Consider the following 19,706-nt stretch of genomic DNA (forward strand, 5'->3'; position numbering starts at 1 on the left):
CTGGGTGGTTAAAGACAATAGTGGAAAACTCCTTTTCTTGGTTTACCCTTTGGCACTTTTGGAATTCTGAAAGATTTCAATTTGTTACTTGTTCATTACAAATAAATACAGCTTACATGTAGAAATCTACTATTACAATGCTGGCTTTAGTTTCTTGTTGACTAAATGGTATGCGTTAAGTTTTTCTGATTAGAACTCTAATGTTTTGATTGCTGGCCCAGGGTACAAAAGCAGGATTTAGCACAATGACTCCTCTTCCACCACCATTTCACATATTGGTTTAGAAAACATCTGAAAAGAACATTTCTTTTCACAAAGGGTGCCGAGTGAAGTCTGTAGGGTTAAGGACCTCCGATGAGCCGGCTGGACAGCCGCACAGCTGCAGTTATGAATATATATGAAAATGAAGTCATTTTAGCTTGTCTCTGAGGACTCCTGGGCTCATGAATGAAATCCCAGAAAACAATATGCACATCAAAAGCACTTGATTTCTCTGTCTAAATGCTCTTCCCGAAGACGGTTATACTGACAAAAGTTTCTTGACTAAAGTGTCTCTAAGGAAGGGGGGAATGGTAGAATAGACACAATTCTAACGTTCGAGGAGTTATTTTACATTCAGCCATGTTAGTCACACATGATTTAATCCACTTCCTTGTGACAGTTCCTTGTTAAAATACGTTCAAGTGAATTATGTGAATGGTCTATTTTAAAATGTGTTCTGAAGAATATACTAAAGCAGATGTCAAAAATTTACCCAAAGTCCTAATATCCAACCCACCTTTATTACATGCCCACCATGCCAAGCACTGTGTTATAGAATCAAAGATGCACAAAGATGAAAGCCAGGCACAGAGGCAGAAATTCCAGACCAAATATACTCACAGTAGTAAAACTTCAAGCTCAGATAAAAACTGCTTCCATTGTTTCTTACATAGCATTTTTTTCTCCTAAATATCATGGAGAAAAATAAGAAAACAAAATTAAGGAAAGGATCTCCGTTTCTGGGATTTGTAAACCAGGGTCTACAGTCTTCCTGAAACCAGCTGACCTTTTTGATGTAAATGCATATAATTCTTTTACCGGGGAGAGGATCCTTAGGTTTCATCAGATTTTCAAAAACCCATTAACTCCCAAACAGATTTCTAACCACTGCTCTTGAGTTAGAAGTTTTTCGTGCACTGTATTATGTTGCCATATTTTATATTCGAACCCTTTTACCATATTTTGTACACATTTACATACATTTAAAAATATTATATGTATTCAAAGAAAATCCCATGACAGAAATCCCCTACTTGGTCTCACAAAGGATCCAGTTTGTGATAGCTGTATTCTGGTTAGAAGGGAATTTCACCAATTCGGTATTTATGATTTGGGTCATTTGGATATGTCGATTCAGGTTTACCTTTGTATTAATGTTGAAATGGTGGACTTACTAAGAAATTGAAAAACGTAACTGCTTACTTCAAAGAATCTTCAGAAGCTAGCCCAGTGCCTGACACAGGAATATTTATTGAATACATTAATGAATTCAGTAATATTGTATGAGCGCCTACTCTGTCCCTGGTATTGTTCGTGATGGCTTTAGTTTATAAACCTTATGTCGCTGCGCGTCTCTGCATCTCAAGATCCTAACTTCCACCAGGAAAGAGTTAAGTACATTGTTAGGCTCCATCAGCTGTAAGTTTCTATCATTTGTAAATTGCAAGACGGGGCAGGGTTTTTAGAGCTCTGTTCTCAGGAAGAAAGGGAGAGAAATCCAACAGGAATTCTGGAAGCTATTTTCCAAGTTAATCCAGGAAGTCAGAAACAATAAACGAGGCTAACAAATCATTTTCGCGGAACACTTTATGAGAATTTACATTTTAAAATACCATTGTCCTGGGAGCCAGGTGGATTTGGTCTCAGTCTTATTTCTAACCCGCAATATTTGTGACTTTTTGTCACTTAACCTCCCTCAGATCGCTGTTTTCTTAATCTGAAAAATGAAGGGGTCAGTTTTTGTGTTCATGCTAACCTAGCTTAACTCTTCAAAGTTTGGGTCTGTGCACAAGGAACATCAGCTTCACAGGGAGCTGGTAAGAAATGCTGATTCTCAGGTCCCTGCCCAGGTGTGCTCAACCAGAATCTGTATTGTAAGGTCTCCAGGCCATCCGGTCGCACCCATCTAAGGCATCTTGTACACTTTCCCACTTCAGTCCCTCCAGGAAAGGTTACTGAAGTTAATGTTCCAATTTTACAAAACCACGTTTCTTTAGAAACAAATGCTCTATGGCTAAGGCTTCATTAAATTTCCCATCTTTCCCCGGTGTGTGCCTGTGTGTGTGTGTGTGTGTGTGCGCGCGCGCGCACACACACACACACACACACAGGCACACACTTAGGACTTTGTATGGTGTCTAGGCCTTTGGTAACTTTGTTACTTCCTGTCCTTTTACTCCTAGAGATCAGCAACTAAATTCACAAAAAGGACATACACACATGCTTCATTCAATTCACCTAACGAACATTTACTGAGCAACTTCCATGGGCCAGGCTCTGTAATAAGGCTCCGGGATACAAAGATAAATAAGACCTTTAAAAACCATCATCTAGTCCATTGGGAGAGGTGCGTGAAGAAACCAGTATTAGGAGGTATTGCTATGGTGCTGTGGCTGCACATTGGAGGGTCACCAAAACTATACCAGAAGGGTTGGAGGCAATCAAGGAAATAATCATTGTCCCTAGGACAGGAGGGAAAGGAGATCTAAAGGCAATGACATTCCATTCTGAAGCCAGACTCCTGGAATAAAAAAATAAATAAATAAATAAAAAATCCCAAACCTCCCAAAACCTTCCAAAAACCTCACAAAAACTCCCAGTGTGAGTTGGTGGCAGCCATGGAGAGAAGAGGAAAGTAGAGAGAGGGCTGGAACCTTTTGGGGAGGTGGCCGTGGGGCTCAACCCCAAGAGAACATACAAATGGGACTGGGACACACTGGCCCTAGGAAACAGGCTTCAGTTAGGCCACCTCTAGATAACCACGTTCTCTTTGTTGAATGGTGTTTCATTTCTTTATTAGACCGTTTGTCTCCTCAGGAATCTTGAGACGTCCGTATAAAATCAGTGGGTATAGAATGCTATGTAAGGACTGGAGAAATCAGGTTAATAATTAAAGAAAAAAAAAAGGGCCCCATAATCTAAGCTGCAGAGGAGGAATCGCCCGAGATCCATCCTCTCCCCCATTTGCCCAGCCCTATCTCACCGATGGTGAGATTTGGTCCATTTCACCTCCTGGCTTAGACATACCTTCTCCTTGCCTCTGCCCTAGCTCAGAGCGGGGCTTCTCAACGCTGGCTACACATCCGAACCACGTGGGGAGCTTTGAAAAAATACGGATGCCTGCCACCACTATGCTGACCTAACCTGATGCTGAGGGATCATTGCTAAAAAGCTCCTGAGGTGACTCTAATGTTAGGCTTGAGGACATGGGTTTAAGTCCCATCCATCTCTTCACTACCCATCTAAAACCCCCTCTATCCACCTCCAGCCTAGTCCTTGCCATCTCTGCTCCAATGCCTCTGCCGACTTCCAGCCCATCACCTAACCTGTGCTCAGAGTTATATCTCAAAAACACAAACCTAATCCGTTCACTCTCCCACTTAAAACCCGCCCACCGACTTGAGCCATCTTTCCCGTGTCATCTGCCATTACCTTACCACCCCCCACTCTATGTTCCCTCCACCCAATGATCCGTTATTAGTGAGTAAGGCGTATGTTTGCACACACACACCTCCAGGCTGTTACACCTGCTATTTCTTCCACCCAGAAAGCACTTCCCATGCCTCGCTCCCCGCCAAAATTCTACTGGGCTTTCAAAATCCAGCTGAGAGGTCACTTCCTTTCCTTCGCTTTTCCCATTTGTCTATTGCAGAAATGTTTATCAAGTGCTTCCTCTGTGCCAGGCTCTCTTCTGGGTGCTGGATCTGCCCCTGCCCTGGCTGTCTTTTCTGTGCTGCCATGACCTCCTTGTGCAAATCCGGGCTCAACTACTTCTCACGCTGTAGCTTAATCTTTGCTTTCTTTACCTGACCGTAAAGAAAGGTTTGCCCCACAGGACTGAGCTCCCGGAGGATGGAATGATGTCTTATTCATCCTTGCCCAGCACCCATTTCACAGAGAGAGTTGAATGAATGTTTATTGACTGCTGACTAACGATGAAGAACAGCAGAGCAGTTCTTCTGGGTGTATGTGTGCATACCTGTCTCTTCCTGACTCCTGGGTGTGATACCCCAACACCCTTTCTGCCTTACTGGCTGCAGTCACTCAGCTTTCTCCTAAACTCCAACTCTGATCATTGCCTCGCTCCTTCTATTTGAAGCCTCCCCTTTCCCACCCTCTTGAACTGTGATAAATGATAATTTATAAAGTAGCACCAAAGACCAATCTGGGGCTTAGCCTGTGAAGCTGCCTGGAGGAGACACGGCCCATCCTAAAAACAAGACCAAAAACAAAACAAAGCAAAACAACACAAGAAACTGGAGCAGACCAGCACAGGCAAAGTGCCAAGCTCCTACACAGCTCTTCAGAAAAGCCTTTCTCTTCGACACATCTGGGGATGGGAAGAATTTCACTTCCACATTCCTGCAAGTCAGGCATTCATTTCATGGTCTTTTCTCCAGTCACCTGAGGTCATATATCTTATTTCCATTTATTAAATTTTATTTTCGAGTATATCTCCTTTCAATGTTGATGAAAAATGACACATTCTAGCATGAAATATGAGCAAATAAATGGAACTGATATCCTGTGATAGTAATTCTTTCCATACCTGTTTAAATAATTTAATGGCATATGTTCGGTTTTGGATCTCCGCTCTGTATACCTCAAAAATCTCCCCTTCTCCAATTAGGAAGTCTTTGTGGAAATTTTTGGTTCCATCTCTGATGTTTTGAAAGCTGATGGAGGATTTAAACAATATTCCTTAGGACAGAAAGTAGGGAGAAGATAAGTTACTTTTTCTTTTCTTTCTTTCTTTTTTTTTTTTTTTTTAAGAATCAACATCACCATTAAAAAGAACCATAAGTTCCATATTAGAAATACTTCAGAGCCCAGCAGAGAGCCAGGAGCAGAAGGCCCAGGAACCAAAACTGAAGCCCATCTCCGCACATTTACTTGGGTCTGGCTCCCACCATTCCACAGAACAAATGCCTTTTTAGATATCTGAATAATAGTACTGTGATTCTATCACCCTTCCAAAGAGGTCAGCCAAAGAACTCAGTTGAGGAAAGTTTTCCAGGACTCCACTTCTTTGTCATTAGATCAATGGGTTGCTTTTGACTCACTATGAACCTAAAATCATTCAAAAAAAAAAAAAAAACCTATAGAAGTAGAAACTTTGTTATGACTAAACAATATTCTCCAAGTATGACTGATAGAATCATTTTTCATGAGCCAAATCCTCTAAATTTCTAACTTACTTCCTCAGAGTAAATTAGGAAGATGCTTCAGCTTTTTAAAAAATCATCTAAAGCAGAGATTGGGAGAAAACATTTAGAAGGTAATCAAATACATATCCAAGGGGAAAAGCTTAACTAAATCCTTCAGAGCCCAATTTTGGCTATATTTCCACATTTGCTGTTTGATTTACATCTTATTGTTAAATCTTAAAGGACCAAAATTTTATCCAACTTCTCTAATTCTCTTTTGAACCAAGGAAGGTACAGATCTGGTGGTAAAGACGAGGCAAAGCAGCCTTAACTAGCCATTAACGTTGATCAGAATGATTCCCAGGTAGAATTAAATTATTCTCCCTGCTAATAAAGTAATAAAAGTGATAAGGAAATAATGAGACTTTCATAGTGACCTTCGGCATTGCTCTACAAACATCTCTAAAGATCTCTGCAAGGGCTATCACAATTTCCAACACTATATAAAACCCAATGTAATTTTTAAATGTTTTCCTATGACACATAAAAATGCAAATTTCACTAACAGAAAGTATGAAAACCCCCCCAGGGAAGAGACCACAATTATGTTCTCCATTGGCCAGTGGATTTTTAACATAACAATAATATATCATCCATCAGAACTTAGTGTCAGTCAAAGCTGCAAGTATTTCAACATCCATGAAAATTTTACCCTAAACCTGCATATTAATGAATAGTTAATGTGTTCACTGGATATTTGTCTCTGTAAGTTAACTTAAAGCAAAGCATGATTTAAAGTAAAAAAAAAAAATTTTTTTTTACCTTTTTCATTATGTTCAGGAATAAGCACATTATCCACTGTGACATTGGCTATTTCCTAAGAGAGGAAATACATACTGAAGTAATTCCATTTCATAAGCCTAGAAAGAACAGAACCTTAACAGAAATCCAAAGCTCCCCCTGGACTATACAGTGCAATAGAGTAGAATCTAATTTAGAAGAAAGCTAGTAGAAAGCGAAGTTACTTTATTTAATTCAACAGTATTCATTGCCTTATACATTTAAAGCTTCCATACTAACTACAAAAACTCAAGTATCAATGTCATAGTTAACAGTCAATTTTAAATGACTTCTAATGCTATAAAAAATGATCGCTGCCAATTTATTTGTTCCCATAAAAACCAACAGCAACATGCAAAATGCCCAGTAGAACAGGAAAATTAAAAGCTGAATTAAGACAAATGCGTAACTCACAGCACTCTTACCAGTTCTAAGCCTTATCTATGACAGATCACTGAGAGGAGAAAGTTCTTCACTCTTTTCCCACAAATCTCTAGTTTCCTGAATCCCCAACCAAAGCAACGAGAAAGCTAAAGCTTTACTGGTTTTAAAAAAGTACTTGCAAACCATCATTTTTCTGTCTGATAATTTCATCCCCCATGCTCAATTATATATGCAACAGAGTTCAAGGTTCATTATTTCTGCACATACACTCTACCTTGGGTAACATGTTTGGAAATCTATCTCCATGATGACTCTGACTCTTCAAGGGTGCTCCTAAAAAGAAATAAAGGGAGGTAGATACAGATAAAATTGTATGTCTCTAATAAGCATGTTTTTTTTCCTTTCTTAGACTGTGAAAATAAACACCTTGCTAGTAGTGTTAATTTCTAAAGTTCAGTTGCATTCCCTTTGAATGGTTACAAATTAACATATGTAAATAGCTTTGTAATGATCAAATATTATTCAAACATGTTTTTGTTTACCTAATGTATAATACCTACCTTACATTATTGATAGACATCATTAAAAATATTAAAGTAGAAAGTAGAAAATTGAAAGGAAAAAAGCAACATTGAATCAGCTTTTTGCCCATATTTTTTTTTTAATTTTTTTTTTAACGTTTATTTATTTTTGAGACAGAGAGAGACAGAGCATGAACGGGGGAGAGTCAGAGAGGGAGACACAGAATCTGAAACAGGCTCCAGGCTCTGAGCTGTCAGCACAGAGCCCGATGCGGGGCTCGAACTCACGGACCGCGACATCATGACCTGAGCCAAAGTCGGCCGCTTAACCGACTGAGCCACCCAGGCGTCCCTGCCCATATATTTTAAAGTTGTATAATTATGGGATTATATCTTCTTAGGTTAGTTTATTTTTTATCCCCTCTTGTGCCGTAAGATATTAGAGGGGTGTGTGTGTGTGTGTGTGTGTGTGTGTGTGTGTGTGATCAGCCACAAACACCTATCACCCCTCCCCAAATATACACTGTAACTTCTGTATGTTCTATTTGAATTGAGGTAGTCTATGTAGCTTCCTGCAAAAGATGAAAACCCTGAAGTATCTTGCTGTCACATCTGACATTTTGATTCAGACTTCAGAAAAATTTTATTTCATCTTCTAGTTTTTCTTTGACTGTATTCTAATGTTTTAAAAAACTACTTTGCTTAGAGGACCGGCAACAAAACATAACCAATTAATAACAGACCTCCTTGAGCAAACTACAAGCCTAGATCTAGCAGACATTCTCTAGAATATTCCATCCAAAAACAAAAGAATATACAAATACTTCACAAGAGCATGTTGAACAGTCTCCAGGATAGACCATATCTTGAGCGATAAAATGAGCCTCAATAAATTTGGAAGGACTGAAATCATACAAAGCATATTCTCTGACCACAATGCAATTAAAATAGAAATCAGTAATGGAAGGAAATTTGGGAAATTCACAAATACATGAAAATTGAACAACAAGTCCATAAATAACCAATGAATCCAAGAAGAAATCACAAGGGAAATTATAAACTACTTTCAGATGAATGAAAGTGAAAACACAACATACCAAAACTTATGGGATGTAGCAAAAGGAGCACTTAAAAGGAAATTTATAGCTGTAAATGCCTACCTTAAAAGAGAAAAAGGATCTTAAATCAATAACCTGAATTTTCACTGAAGGAACTAGAAAAGAAAGTGCTAAATTGAAGGAAGCAAAGGAAGGAAAGAATTAAGATTACAGTGGAAATAAATGAAATAGATAATATAAAAACAAAAGAGAAAAATCAATGAAACGAAAGGGGTTCTTTGGAATAATCACAAAACTGATTTAGCTAGACTAACCAAGAAAGAGAGGAGACTCAAATTACTAAAACCAAAAACAAAGAGGAGACACACTACCAACCCTATAGAAATAAAACGAATTGTAAGAGAATATGATGAACATTTGCATGTAAAAAATTAGATAACTAAGGGGCACCTGGGTGGCTCACTTAGTTAAGTGACTCTTGATTTCAGCTCAGGTCATGATCTTGAGGTTCGTGGGTTTGAGCCCTGCATCCGGCTCTGTGCAGGTGCAGAGCCTGCTTGGGATGCTTTCTCTCTCCCTCTCTCTGCTCCTTCCCCACTTGCGTGCCCTCTCAAAATAAATAAATAAACTTAAAAAATTAGATAACTGAAATGGCACAGACAGATTCCTAGAAAGACACAAACTGCCATAACTAACTCAAGAAGAAATAAACAATCTGAATGGACCTATTGCAAGGAAAGAGACTGAATTAATAATTTAAGATTTCCTACACACAAAACCCCAGGCCTGAATGGATTCACAGGTGAATTCTATCAAATATGTAAACAAAATTTAACATCAGTTCTTTACAAATTTTTCCAAAATAGAAGAGGAGGAAACAACTCCCAAATCATTCTATGAGACCCAATATTATCCTAATACCAATGCCAGGTAAAACTTCACAGGAAAACTATAGTCCAATATCTCTTATGAACATAGATGCAGAAGTCTTCAACAAGTCCTCAATGAAATATTAGCAAAGTAAATCCAGAAACATGTAAGATTATATGCCATGATCAAGTGGGATTCATTCGGGAATCCAAGACTGGCTTACAATATGAAAATCAACCAATGTAATACACCACATTAATAGAATGAAGAACTAAACCCATGAAATCCACTAACCTATCATAAAAACCCAAGGAATAGAAGAGAATTCCCTCAATTTAATAAAGGGTATCTGTGAAAAGCCCACAAATAATGTCATACATCATTATGAAAAACTGAATGCTTTCCCCTTTACATCAGGAGCAAGAAAAAAATGTCTGGTCTTGCCACTTCTATTCAACCTTATACCAGAGGTTCTAGCCAGGGCAATTAGGCAAGAAAAAGAAATAAACATCATGGGGAAGTATCGTGTAGAATAAAATTTGAACTAAGGGCACTAAAAGTCATTGTCCTTTTGTTGCCCATAAAAAGGAAGGCAATATTCATTGTCATATAAAATTGAAGATTCAAAATGGCTCTCCTAAGAAGCCAGCAGAAAACTGTGGATTTTATGTCAAAAGTAGAAAACAATCATGACCATTGAAATATAAATGCAAAATGTGATATGTAAGAGCAGGCATACCAGAAATATAACGAAAGCAGGTAAGGATTCTCGTTTCTTGAGCAACTAGGCTATGTCCTGAGATATGAGGGAATGCTTTATGGATGTGAAAACACCTAATGGCAGCCACCTGAATCGCAGGAATAGTGACTGGGAGGAAATACAAGACTTTTCTCAGGAGGACTTGTAAGAAATTCCAAATCCACAAAGTGATCTCTCCTCTAAAATGAAAACAATCCCACCAAACTGACAATTTCAAGGGAAGGGAGGCAAAAATGGATATTTGAGCAAATAATGGATTATTTGGATAACTGGTAAGTCTGTCCATGGGAGCAACAAACAAAGACTAAATCTTTTTATGCACTTTCAGTTAGGAACTCTAACTTCTAGTTCATTGAGTAGCTATCATAGGAGACACGTGTTCAGTAGGCTCACTTAACAGTTTCCATGAATCATCACGCTTCTTTGAACAAGCTAAACAACTAACATTTTAAAGATTTAGTTTCAAAGCATCCACTCAACAAGTTGCAATTAAATAATGCTATTTTTCTCAGCAAAGGACTCAGACCAAAATGCTATCCTCTTCTTCATCTCAGATTTACCTATCTCCTGATACTAGGGCAGTAAATAATTGTCTTTCCACCAATCAGCAAATCTCCTATTTTTAAAAATGAAATCAATTTTGCACGTGCAACAGGAGTCAAGCAAGGATGTGAAATTTTCGTCTACTCACAGTCCACATCATTCTCTGCTGTGCAAATAAGCAACACAGAGAGTGAAAAGGTATCCTGAAATCTATTCCAGAATCTGTAAACGTAAAACATAACCCTGTGTCCTATCAGATTGGTGTGAGTTTATATTGTGAACGATAAGTTGTGTGGGTGGTTTCAGCAGCTGGAAAAGGCTCAGAGAATGAAAAGGCAGTGCATTTACAGTGTCCAGGGAGTCACTGTACTTTACTTGGTCAGTCAGCTTCGTAGTGAAGCATTCCATGGGACTAAACCAAGTGAGGAAACAGTGACAAAAGAGATGAGCCACGTTTTACGGGAAATACCGTAGTGGGAGCCTATTGGGAACTGTCTAATATCCCATTAAACGTAAAAAGCATATAAAAGTCAATCTGAAGGTACAGTGTTCTGGTACAAATTTCGCAGGATTTTTTCTAGGTAGGGGTGATAAGGTAGAGGTATATTTGCATGCAAATATACGGAACTAAAAATACCTCTGGACAAAAGAGCCAAAAGGACAAGGATGCTGATTCAAAAGAATTTTCAGCCTAAGAGCCCTGAGTCTGTAACGTAAGACCCAAGATCACTCAGGATCATTCTTGTTGAAGTGAATAAATCTAAAGTGGAGTAAACAGAACAGGGGACATTAGGAACTTATTTTATTGATAAAGAATGAACAGAAAAAGTTTCATGAGCTTTCCTCATCAGGTTGCTTTTAAGTGTAAGTCATGACACAGCATCAGAAACACATAAGACAAATAGAGGGAGGTATTAGGCCACTGTGAAACGAGACTCGTAAGGCCTAGAGTTAGAGGCCCTGGCATAAAAACAGCACTGAAGATAAAAGATAAGCCCCAGGCATCATTTGCACTAAAATACAAGGGCGGGGGAAGAGAGAATCCAATTATATTTTGACTTATATGACAAAGCTAATTATAAAAGTATTTATGTTTTACTCAAACACTGTGATTCTGTTTACGATTCAAATAGTGTCAGAGTTTTGGATGGAAAACTGATTCTCTTAGCTAAGAATGAAATGTTTAAAAAAGTGTAATTTAGAGGTACCTGGGTGGCTCAGTCGGTTAAGCATCTGATTTCGGCTCAGGTCATGATCTCACCGCTTGTGAGTTCGAGCCCTGAGTGGGGCTCTGTGCTGACAGCTCCAGCAAAGTCTGGAGCCTGCTTCGGATTCTGTGTCTCCCTCGCTTTCTGCCCCTCCCCTGCTCACACTCTGTCTCTGTCTCTATCTCGAAAATAAATATTTAAAAAAAAATTTTTAATGTGTAGTTTACAAGTAAAAAATTTTAAAAACCCAAACAAGTGGTAGAAAGGACTGTGTTGTATAACATAGGCAATAAGGAAAGAAAGTGTCACCCAAAAGAAGTGACAAAAGCCTTCAGATAAAGCCTCAGGTAAGGAATCCTTGACATATAGTATAACCAGTCATGGTCTTGAACAAAATGCAATATTTACATTTATAAATTGTAAACTCTATAAAATAGACAGAGAGCCACATCATAAGAATCATAAATGTTTACCATGGTTCACAATTAAATGGATAGCTCGATGATGCCCCATCTCCTGGAGGATCTGTAACAAGTCACCGATGGTCTTGTTTTTCTGTGCCCAGGACCAGAGTAGTTCTCTTGTTCCACTTTTACCTTGGTCAACATATTTTTCGATGTGACGAACATCCAGCCAGCTGTTTGAAAGTCGCTCCGCTGTAGAAATTGCAACAGGAAGAACCCAGCAATAGTTTACTTTTATTGGAATACATGTGTACAGATACTTTATACGTTTTAGTTCATATTATTTATTTTTTTTTTTTTAATTTTTTTTTTTAACGTTTATTTATTTTTTTGGGACAGAGAGAGACAGAGCATGAACGGGGGAGGGGCAGAGAGAGAGGGAGACACAGAATCGGAAACAGGCTCCAGGCTCTGAGCCATCAGCCCAGAGCCCGACGCGGGGCTCGAACTCACGGACCGCGAGATCGTGACCTGGCTGAAGTCGGACGCTTAACCGACTGCGCCACCCAGGCGCCCCTAGTTCATATTATTTATAATTTTTATTTTTTTAATTATTTTTTTAATGTTTATTTATTTTGAGAGAGAGAAAATGTGAGCACAAGCAGGGCAGGGGCAGAGAGAGAGAGGAAGAGAGAAAATCCCAAGCAGTGTCCTAGCTGTCAGCACAGAGCCCGATCAGGGGGGTCGACACAGAACTCAATCCCATGAGCCATGGGATCGTGACCTGAGCTGAAATCAAGAGTTGGTCACTTAACCGACTGAGTCACCCAGACACCCTGTCTCATACCTTTATCCTCTGGAAAGTCTAAAAAATTTAAAAAGCCAGATACACATGGATGGATAAAATCCAATTGTCATCCGAGTGTGGTCATGGGGACCCTCAACACGTCACCATAACTGGCTATGGAAATCAGCCTTTTCTTCTGCCACACACAAATCTGGAAGCTTCTCTCCAGCAGTAACCAAGGTAACCTCATTGGAGGACTCACCTATCCGCCAGTGATACTCTCCAAAGGTTGATGTCCTTTTAAAAGACGAACAGGGGCTCAGACATGAGAAGTGTAATAAGCCCCCTACAGAACTATCTCTGTTCAGTCTATTTCAGACTCTAAAAGACTCTAAAGTTTTAAAAAACTTCTTAGGGAGCTATTACACTAGTTATAGTACTTGAATTTTTTTTTTTAACATTTATTTATTTGTGAGAGAGAGAGAGAGCACGCACCCACGAGTGGGAGAGGGGCAGAGAGAGGGAGACACAGAATCCAAAGCAGGCTCCAGGTTCCAAGCTGTCAGCGCAGAGACTGATGTGGAGCTCGAATTCACGAACTGTGAGACCAGGACCTGAGCAGAAGTCAGACACTTAACCCACTGAGCCACCCAGGCACCCCAATAGCTGCGGATTTGAATCAAGACATCAGAAAGACAAAGATCTTTTGATTTAATATGGCATCCCTTCTCTCCACATTTTCAGTCCTTCAAGGGTTTGCTAGACTATTCAGTTTCCTTCAACTTTCTGTTTTTGCTGAGAGTATAAGTACATCCTGAAAGTTGACAGAGATCACAATATGCAACTATAACTTTGCCCCCCTCTTCCTGTGGACCAAAAATGGACTCGGTAGATATTACCAGTGCTCACCAATATTTCCTATCTTCTGCCCCTTCAGAGAGGATTACATCTTCCTGCCCTGGGTTAGTTATGCCTATGTGTCCCTTTCATCCAGGAACACTGAAGAGCCAGGGGGCAATTCACCAGGCACCCATGCTCGCCACCAGGTATAAGCACATGTTGATACGGGGGTGCTTCAAGATCAAAGCCACCTGGAATGCTGGGCCACCTCATGAGGTCAGCTGTTCTGGACTCTCAGTGCTGTTCCCACAAGCAAAAAGCAAACTTCGGTTATGTTAACCACTGGCAGCGATTTGGGTGGTGCTTGTTACTGCATATAACTTAGTCTATCCTGGTCAATACCCACAAAGTTTCATCTTAAGTGTTATGTTATTCGGTCACATCTTGTATCAGAAAAGGGTGAAAGGAAGTGGCATACCCAATAAAGGATGACGAAGTTGAGACATTCAACTGGAATGTATGCTTAGGCTGTAAAGGAAAAAACAGCTACAATAACGTATCTGACATCATTAAGTTGGACAGTTTTTGCCTTTCCTCCATATTTTAAGTTCTGGCAAGAATATCTTTATTATCTATTTCTTGGAAGAGATGATGTCTCATGAAGAGGCAAGGACTATCCAACTGTCAATATATGTTTTAGATAGCTTCACACTAAAAAATAGAAGGGGACCTTCAAAGCAAAAATATTTATCAAGATATAGTAACTCTCTATTTTTTTTAAATTAAGTTTGCTTTAATGTTTATTTTTGAGAGAGAGACAGAGCGGGAGAGGAGCAGAGAGAGAGAGAGAGAGAGAGAGAGAGAGAGACAGAATCTGAAGCAGGCTCCAGGCTCTGAGCTGTCAGCACAGAGCCTGACGTGGGGCTAGAACCCACGGACCGGAAGATCATGACCTGAGCTGAATGAAGTCAGATGCTCAACCGACTAAGCCAGCTGGCACCCCAGTAACTTAATTTTTAATGTATTTCTTTTGATGATGTGATCTACCTATTTGGTTGAGGCACACTTTTCATAAACACTTTAACTATTTCTAAAAGCTCTTAGGGGAAATAGTGCAAATCGGTACAATTTGTTAACAGGCCCAAAATGGCATCACTTAGGCCAAGTCACCAAATGGGGCTAAATACCTAATCCAGTACTGTAGTTTCAACCTGCATCAGAAATATAAATCTTACCCAGTTAGTCAGGAATTTTCTAATCAGTTCCTTCGAAGTAATCTGTTGCATGGGCCCTCTGTATCCCCAGAGGAAGATGAGGTAATCTGCATGATAAGACCCCCTGCTCTTCTCCCTAAGGGAAAGAATCTTGCCAGGAACAATCCTTTTTTTTTTTTTTTTTTCCTTTAAGTTTTTGTTTATTTATTTTGAGGGGAGGGGGAGGGGCAGAGAGTGAAGGAGAGAAAATCCCAAGCAGCTTCTCTGCTGAACGGGGGCTGAAACCTATGAACCGTGAGGTCGTGACCTAAGCAGAACAATACTTTTCTTTTGCTAATAATTTTTCTTGCCCCACCATCTTTCCTGGAAAATAACCTTCCATTTTGTACAACTCCCCGGAACTCCCTTCTACTTGCTAGACGGAATACTGACTGATTCATGAATTATTAAATAAAGCCAATTAAAGTCTTCAGATTTACTTGGTTGAATTTCATTTTTTTAACAAGTTCAAACATTTGTTGACTGTGCTAGTAGTATAGTAATTGCATACGTCAAGTGTATGTGCAGCAAGAAGAGGGGTCCCTAACTAAAAATGGGGGCCTCATGGAGGTGCCTGGCTGGCCCAGTTGGGGGAATGTGCAACTCTTGATCTTGGGATTGTGGGTTCAAGCCCCATGTTGGGTGTAGAGATTACTTAAAAATAAAATCTTAAAAAAAAGGCGGTCGTGGGGGGGGGGCACCTGGGTGGCTCAGTCGGTTGAGTGACCCATTCTTGATTTCGCCACCCAGGTCATGATCTCACGTTTCATGAGATGGAGCCCTGCATTGGGCTCTGCACTAACAGCACAGAGTCAGCTTGGGACTCTATCCCTCTCTATCTCTCTCAAAAAGATAAGGGCATCATGGAAAGCTTCCTAGAGGAATGGTTTCTGGAGCCTGAGCCAAGTTTAAAATTATGCATACTTCTAAAGAGAGGCCGATACTCAAGGAATTATTGGAATTAATATACTATACTGGGGAGAAAAAAAATCATGGGAATTTCAGTTGGGAAACAAAATAAAGGAATGAACTGTGAACCCCAAAAGTAGACTACATTGTCTTCAAAAGAGAAGTCTCCATCAAGAGAGAGGACCCTTGTGGCCCCCTGGGTATACGCATGAAAATGTGTGTTTATTCGTGGCTCTGCCATTCGCCTATGGTGCAACTCTAGGCAAGTCGCTGAGCAATTTCAAACTTCTCATCAGTAAACATCCTCTGAAGTCCATTTGAAGTCCCTCCCAAAACAGACACTAAATTTGGTTGCCCCTCTCTGGTCTGCTGATTATAGCAGCACTGACCTTAAAATACCTCTTCCAGTCTTTCGAACACTTCCCAGTCTCCAGATTAACATTCCAACAGGGGGAACACTAAATATCAAATCTCAGCAAAGTGAAAGTTTAGGTTTCTACTTTTTCTATTAGTAGATTACTTGGCTGACATTTATAGAGTATCAGGCATAATGTACCATATAAATTAATAATACTTATACAACATACAGCAAGCTTTTATAAAAAAAATAAAATAAAACAGCTCCGTCTCAGGGCGCCTGGCTGGCTCAGTTGGAAGAGCATGTGACTCTTGGTCTTGGGGTCATGAGTTCAAGCCCCACGCTGGTGTAGAGATTACTTAAAAAAAATTAATTAATTAAAAAAAAAGCAAACAGTTCCCTCTCTACTTTAAAACTCCGGATAAGACATGACCTGATTTTGGGATGAGACACGAAGGGAGATGACAGCCTTGTGGGCTACCACAGTCAGGGAGGAGTATGAGGGTGGGACGTTGTCACCAGCTAGACCCCAGGACCTGGCCTTTACTATCCACCTGCTACACGCATTAACTTTTGTGTTACATTTTTCCCTAAGCTCTACTTTCTGGCTTTTCCCTTAACTCAGACAAATGAAACCCAAAACCACCCCCCCCCCCCCCCCCGCAACAACCCCAGGTGATGGCGACTGCCTTGACAAGACCTCCTACTGGCCCAGACCACCCAGATCATTTATGCTAAACCAGCCTGGAGCTTGTGCGGTTGGCCCATGGAGTGAGCTGTGGAATAACTTATGATTATCTTTATCTCATTATAATACTAAAATCTCCACCCAAGGAGGAGCTTCAGTGTCATTTACATAACACACGATGTCATATTGTCATGTTTCCTTAAGGTGCATGTGTGATGTTATGTTCACCTCTACACAGGAAGACAAGGCTTCCCAATCCAAATATTCATCCTAACACTGAATAAAAGGAACCCATTCACCCTCTCTCAGGCAGTCATGGCTTTGGAAGCCAGTCCCCATGATCTTATTTGCCGCATACAAAAGTTTTCTTTGTGGGAAAACGCAACCTGGTGCAGTTTCTGACTCACCAAGGCACCAACTCATGTTTGTTTGGTTACAACATCAGCTCACTTTACAACAGGGTTGAATTGGGACAAAACAGAAGAGCCTGTCAGATGGGGAATTGTTCCAGAAATGAAGGAAAGGGCCTGAGAGGGCAAAGAAGAGGCCAGTATGCTTAGAGCAGAGGGTTCACGTTAAAGAAAAGGTGAACAAGCCCCATGGGGTCTCCCTGTTACCTTTGTAGGTATGCACTTGGCACATAGTAGACGTTGAATACGTATTTGCTGAGTGACAGCGGCCCTGGGTGTTAGCACACAAACGTAAGCTCTATTCTGAAAGTAAACAAGGCCAAAGATTTCTGAGAAGGCAGTGCAAAGATGGAAGCTTTAGTTTTGGGAGGATCCATCTGGCCGCAGAAGTACCAGGAGTCTCATATACCATATTTGCACATAAAAAGGTAAAAACATTTTATGGCTCACAATTCTCACAGTAGAAAAGGAATGGTTTAGGGGCACCTGGGTGGCATCCAACTCTCGGTTTCAGCTTAGGTCATGATCTCACAGTTTGTGAGTTCAAGCCCTGCGTCGCATCAGGCTCTTTGCTTACAGTGCAGAGGCTGCTTGGGATTCTCTCTCTCCCTCTCTCTCTCCCTGCCCCCTCCCCTGCTCATGCTCTCTAAACAAACAAACAAACAAACAAACAAACAAACAAACTTAAAATTAAAAAAGGAATAGTTTATAACCCCAAAGGAGATCTAGAGTTAACTTTTCAAGTCCCAGGGAATATCGGATTTCCCACATCATTTTAGTCCCCAGTTTTCTTTTTCTTTGTTCAGTTTCTGAATTTCCCTTTTAAGAGTGCAACAGGCCATGATTCTGTGCTCTCTCACCTTGTGACTTGAGACACAACAGATACCAAAAGAGCTGAGGTTTTACTTCCCTAACACTGACCAGGATCAAAGGGTTCTGAGTTTGCACCAGGTCTATGGAAAGCAAAGGCATTTTTCTAGTAGCAACAGTTCATGGAGTATAACTGGCCCAGGCTCAGTTGAAATGGATACCGCATGCATGGGTTGCTTCCAGGATAAGAAACGAAGTACATTTTCTCTTTCTCTAACTGGTGATTCATAGTACAAACCTTAATAGCTTTTCTTCAATGATGATGCATTCTGCATAGAAACACCACTAACGAGCATTATCAGCATCCATAAAGTGTATAATTCATTTAGGTCAAATTCTAGACAAGAGCTTCAATGTGATGATACAGGAAGGCAAACTCTTGACATGTTTATTAGTCAGATCCTTCCATATTCATAGTTTTCTCTAATCCTTTCCTGTTTTCTTCCAGAACATAGATCTTTGTTTGTTTATTCATGGCACTAAACAAATAAAGAGTAAAGTTCTCAATGACTAATTGTGTTGTTAAACTTAAGAGCATTCTAAATGAAAAGATAAATTAAGAAAAATACGCTGTTGGGGCTTCTGGGAGGCTCAGTCTTTTGAGCGTCCAACTTCGGCTCAAGTCATGATCTCCTCGTTCCCGAGTTCCAGGCCTGCATTGGGCTCTGTACTGACAGCTCAGAGCTTGGAATCTGTTTCAGATTCTGTGTCTCCCTCTCTCTCTCTCTGTCTCTCCCCTGTTCTCTCTCTCTCTCTCTCAAAAATAAATAAACATTAAAAAAATTTTTTTAAGAAAAATATGCTATAGTTAAGTATTGTTTAAAAAAAATTTTTTTTTGGAAGGCAAATCTTTTCTTTGAAAGGCATCTTGGCATAATAGAAGCCAAAAAGTCCACCTGAACAGTTCAGATTAGTTTATCTGAAGATACTGATTGCTTAATACTCATTTGACACTCAAAGGTCCTTTTGGGCTCTGTTTGAGAGAGCAAGACTATCTAGGTAATGCTAACCACTGGGGAATTCAACTGCAGAAAGCACTCTCCACATGCAAATATGTCTCTGAAGGGATTTTTTAGACTAATGCAACACACCCTTGTTTGGAATCTTTATATTTGCATATAACCACAAGTCAAAACCCCTAGTAACTGAAGACTGCACTCTTGCAAAGTTTGTTTTGAGACAATATAATGGGAAAAGGAAAAGAAGTCTCTCTTTCTTCCTACAAAGCACACAACGCAATTAGGCATTCTTTTAAAAGAACATTTAAGATTGAAGATATTTTTAATTCCAAAAGAAATAACACAAGTCAAATGTGTCAGTTAGCTCAACTCCTCTTAACAGACTATAGCATTAACACCCACTAGCTAAACATAGGGGAAGGGAAGGAAAAATAAGATAAAAAGAGAGAGGGAGGCAAACCATAAGAGACTCTTAAACACAGAGAACAAACGAAGGATTGCTGCAGGGGAGGTGGTGGGGGGGGGAAGGGCTAAACAGGGGATGAGCATTAAGGAGGACACTTGTTGGGATGAGCACTGGGTGTTATATATAAGTGATGAATCACTAAATTCTACTCCTGAAATCATTATTACACT

At 40.0% G+C, this 19,706-nt stretch overlaps 1 protein-coding gene across 1 annotated transcript in view; it reads right to left on the reverse strand.

The window, feature by feature from the left end:
• Positions 1-19,706, reverse strand: part of IRAK3 (interleukin 1 receptor associated kinase 3) — a 58,470-nt gene that overhangs the window by 28,792 nt on the left and 9,972 nt on the right. Inside the window, exons 2-6 of the mRNA XM_040491493.1 lie at positions 12,066-12,248; positions 6,907-6,965; positions 6,231-6,285; positions 4,811-4,962; positions 883-947 (exon numbers count right to left, since the gene is read on the reverse strand). Of these exons, the coding sequence (XP_040347427.1) occupies positions 883-947; positions 4,811-4,962; positions 6,231-6,285; positions 6,907-6,965; positions 12,066-12,248 (514 nt within the window). The remainder of the gene's footprint in view (positions 1-882; positions 948-4,810; positions 4,963-6,230; positions 6,286-6,906; positions 6,966-12,065; positions 12,249-19,706) is intronic.

The sequence above is a fragment of the Herpailurus yagouaroundi genome, unplaced genomic scaffold (genome assembly GCF_014898765.1).
Source record: "Herpailurus yagouaroundi ecotype Mexico unplaced genomic scaffold, PumYag 182, whole genome shotgun sequence".
Classification (NCBI taxonomy): domain Eukaryota; kingdom Metazoa; phylum Chordata; class Mammalia; order Carnivora; family Felidae; genus Herpailurus; species Herpailurus yagouaroundi.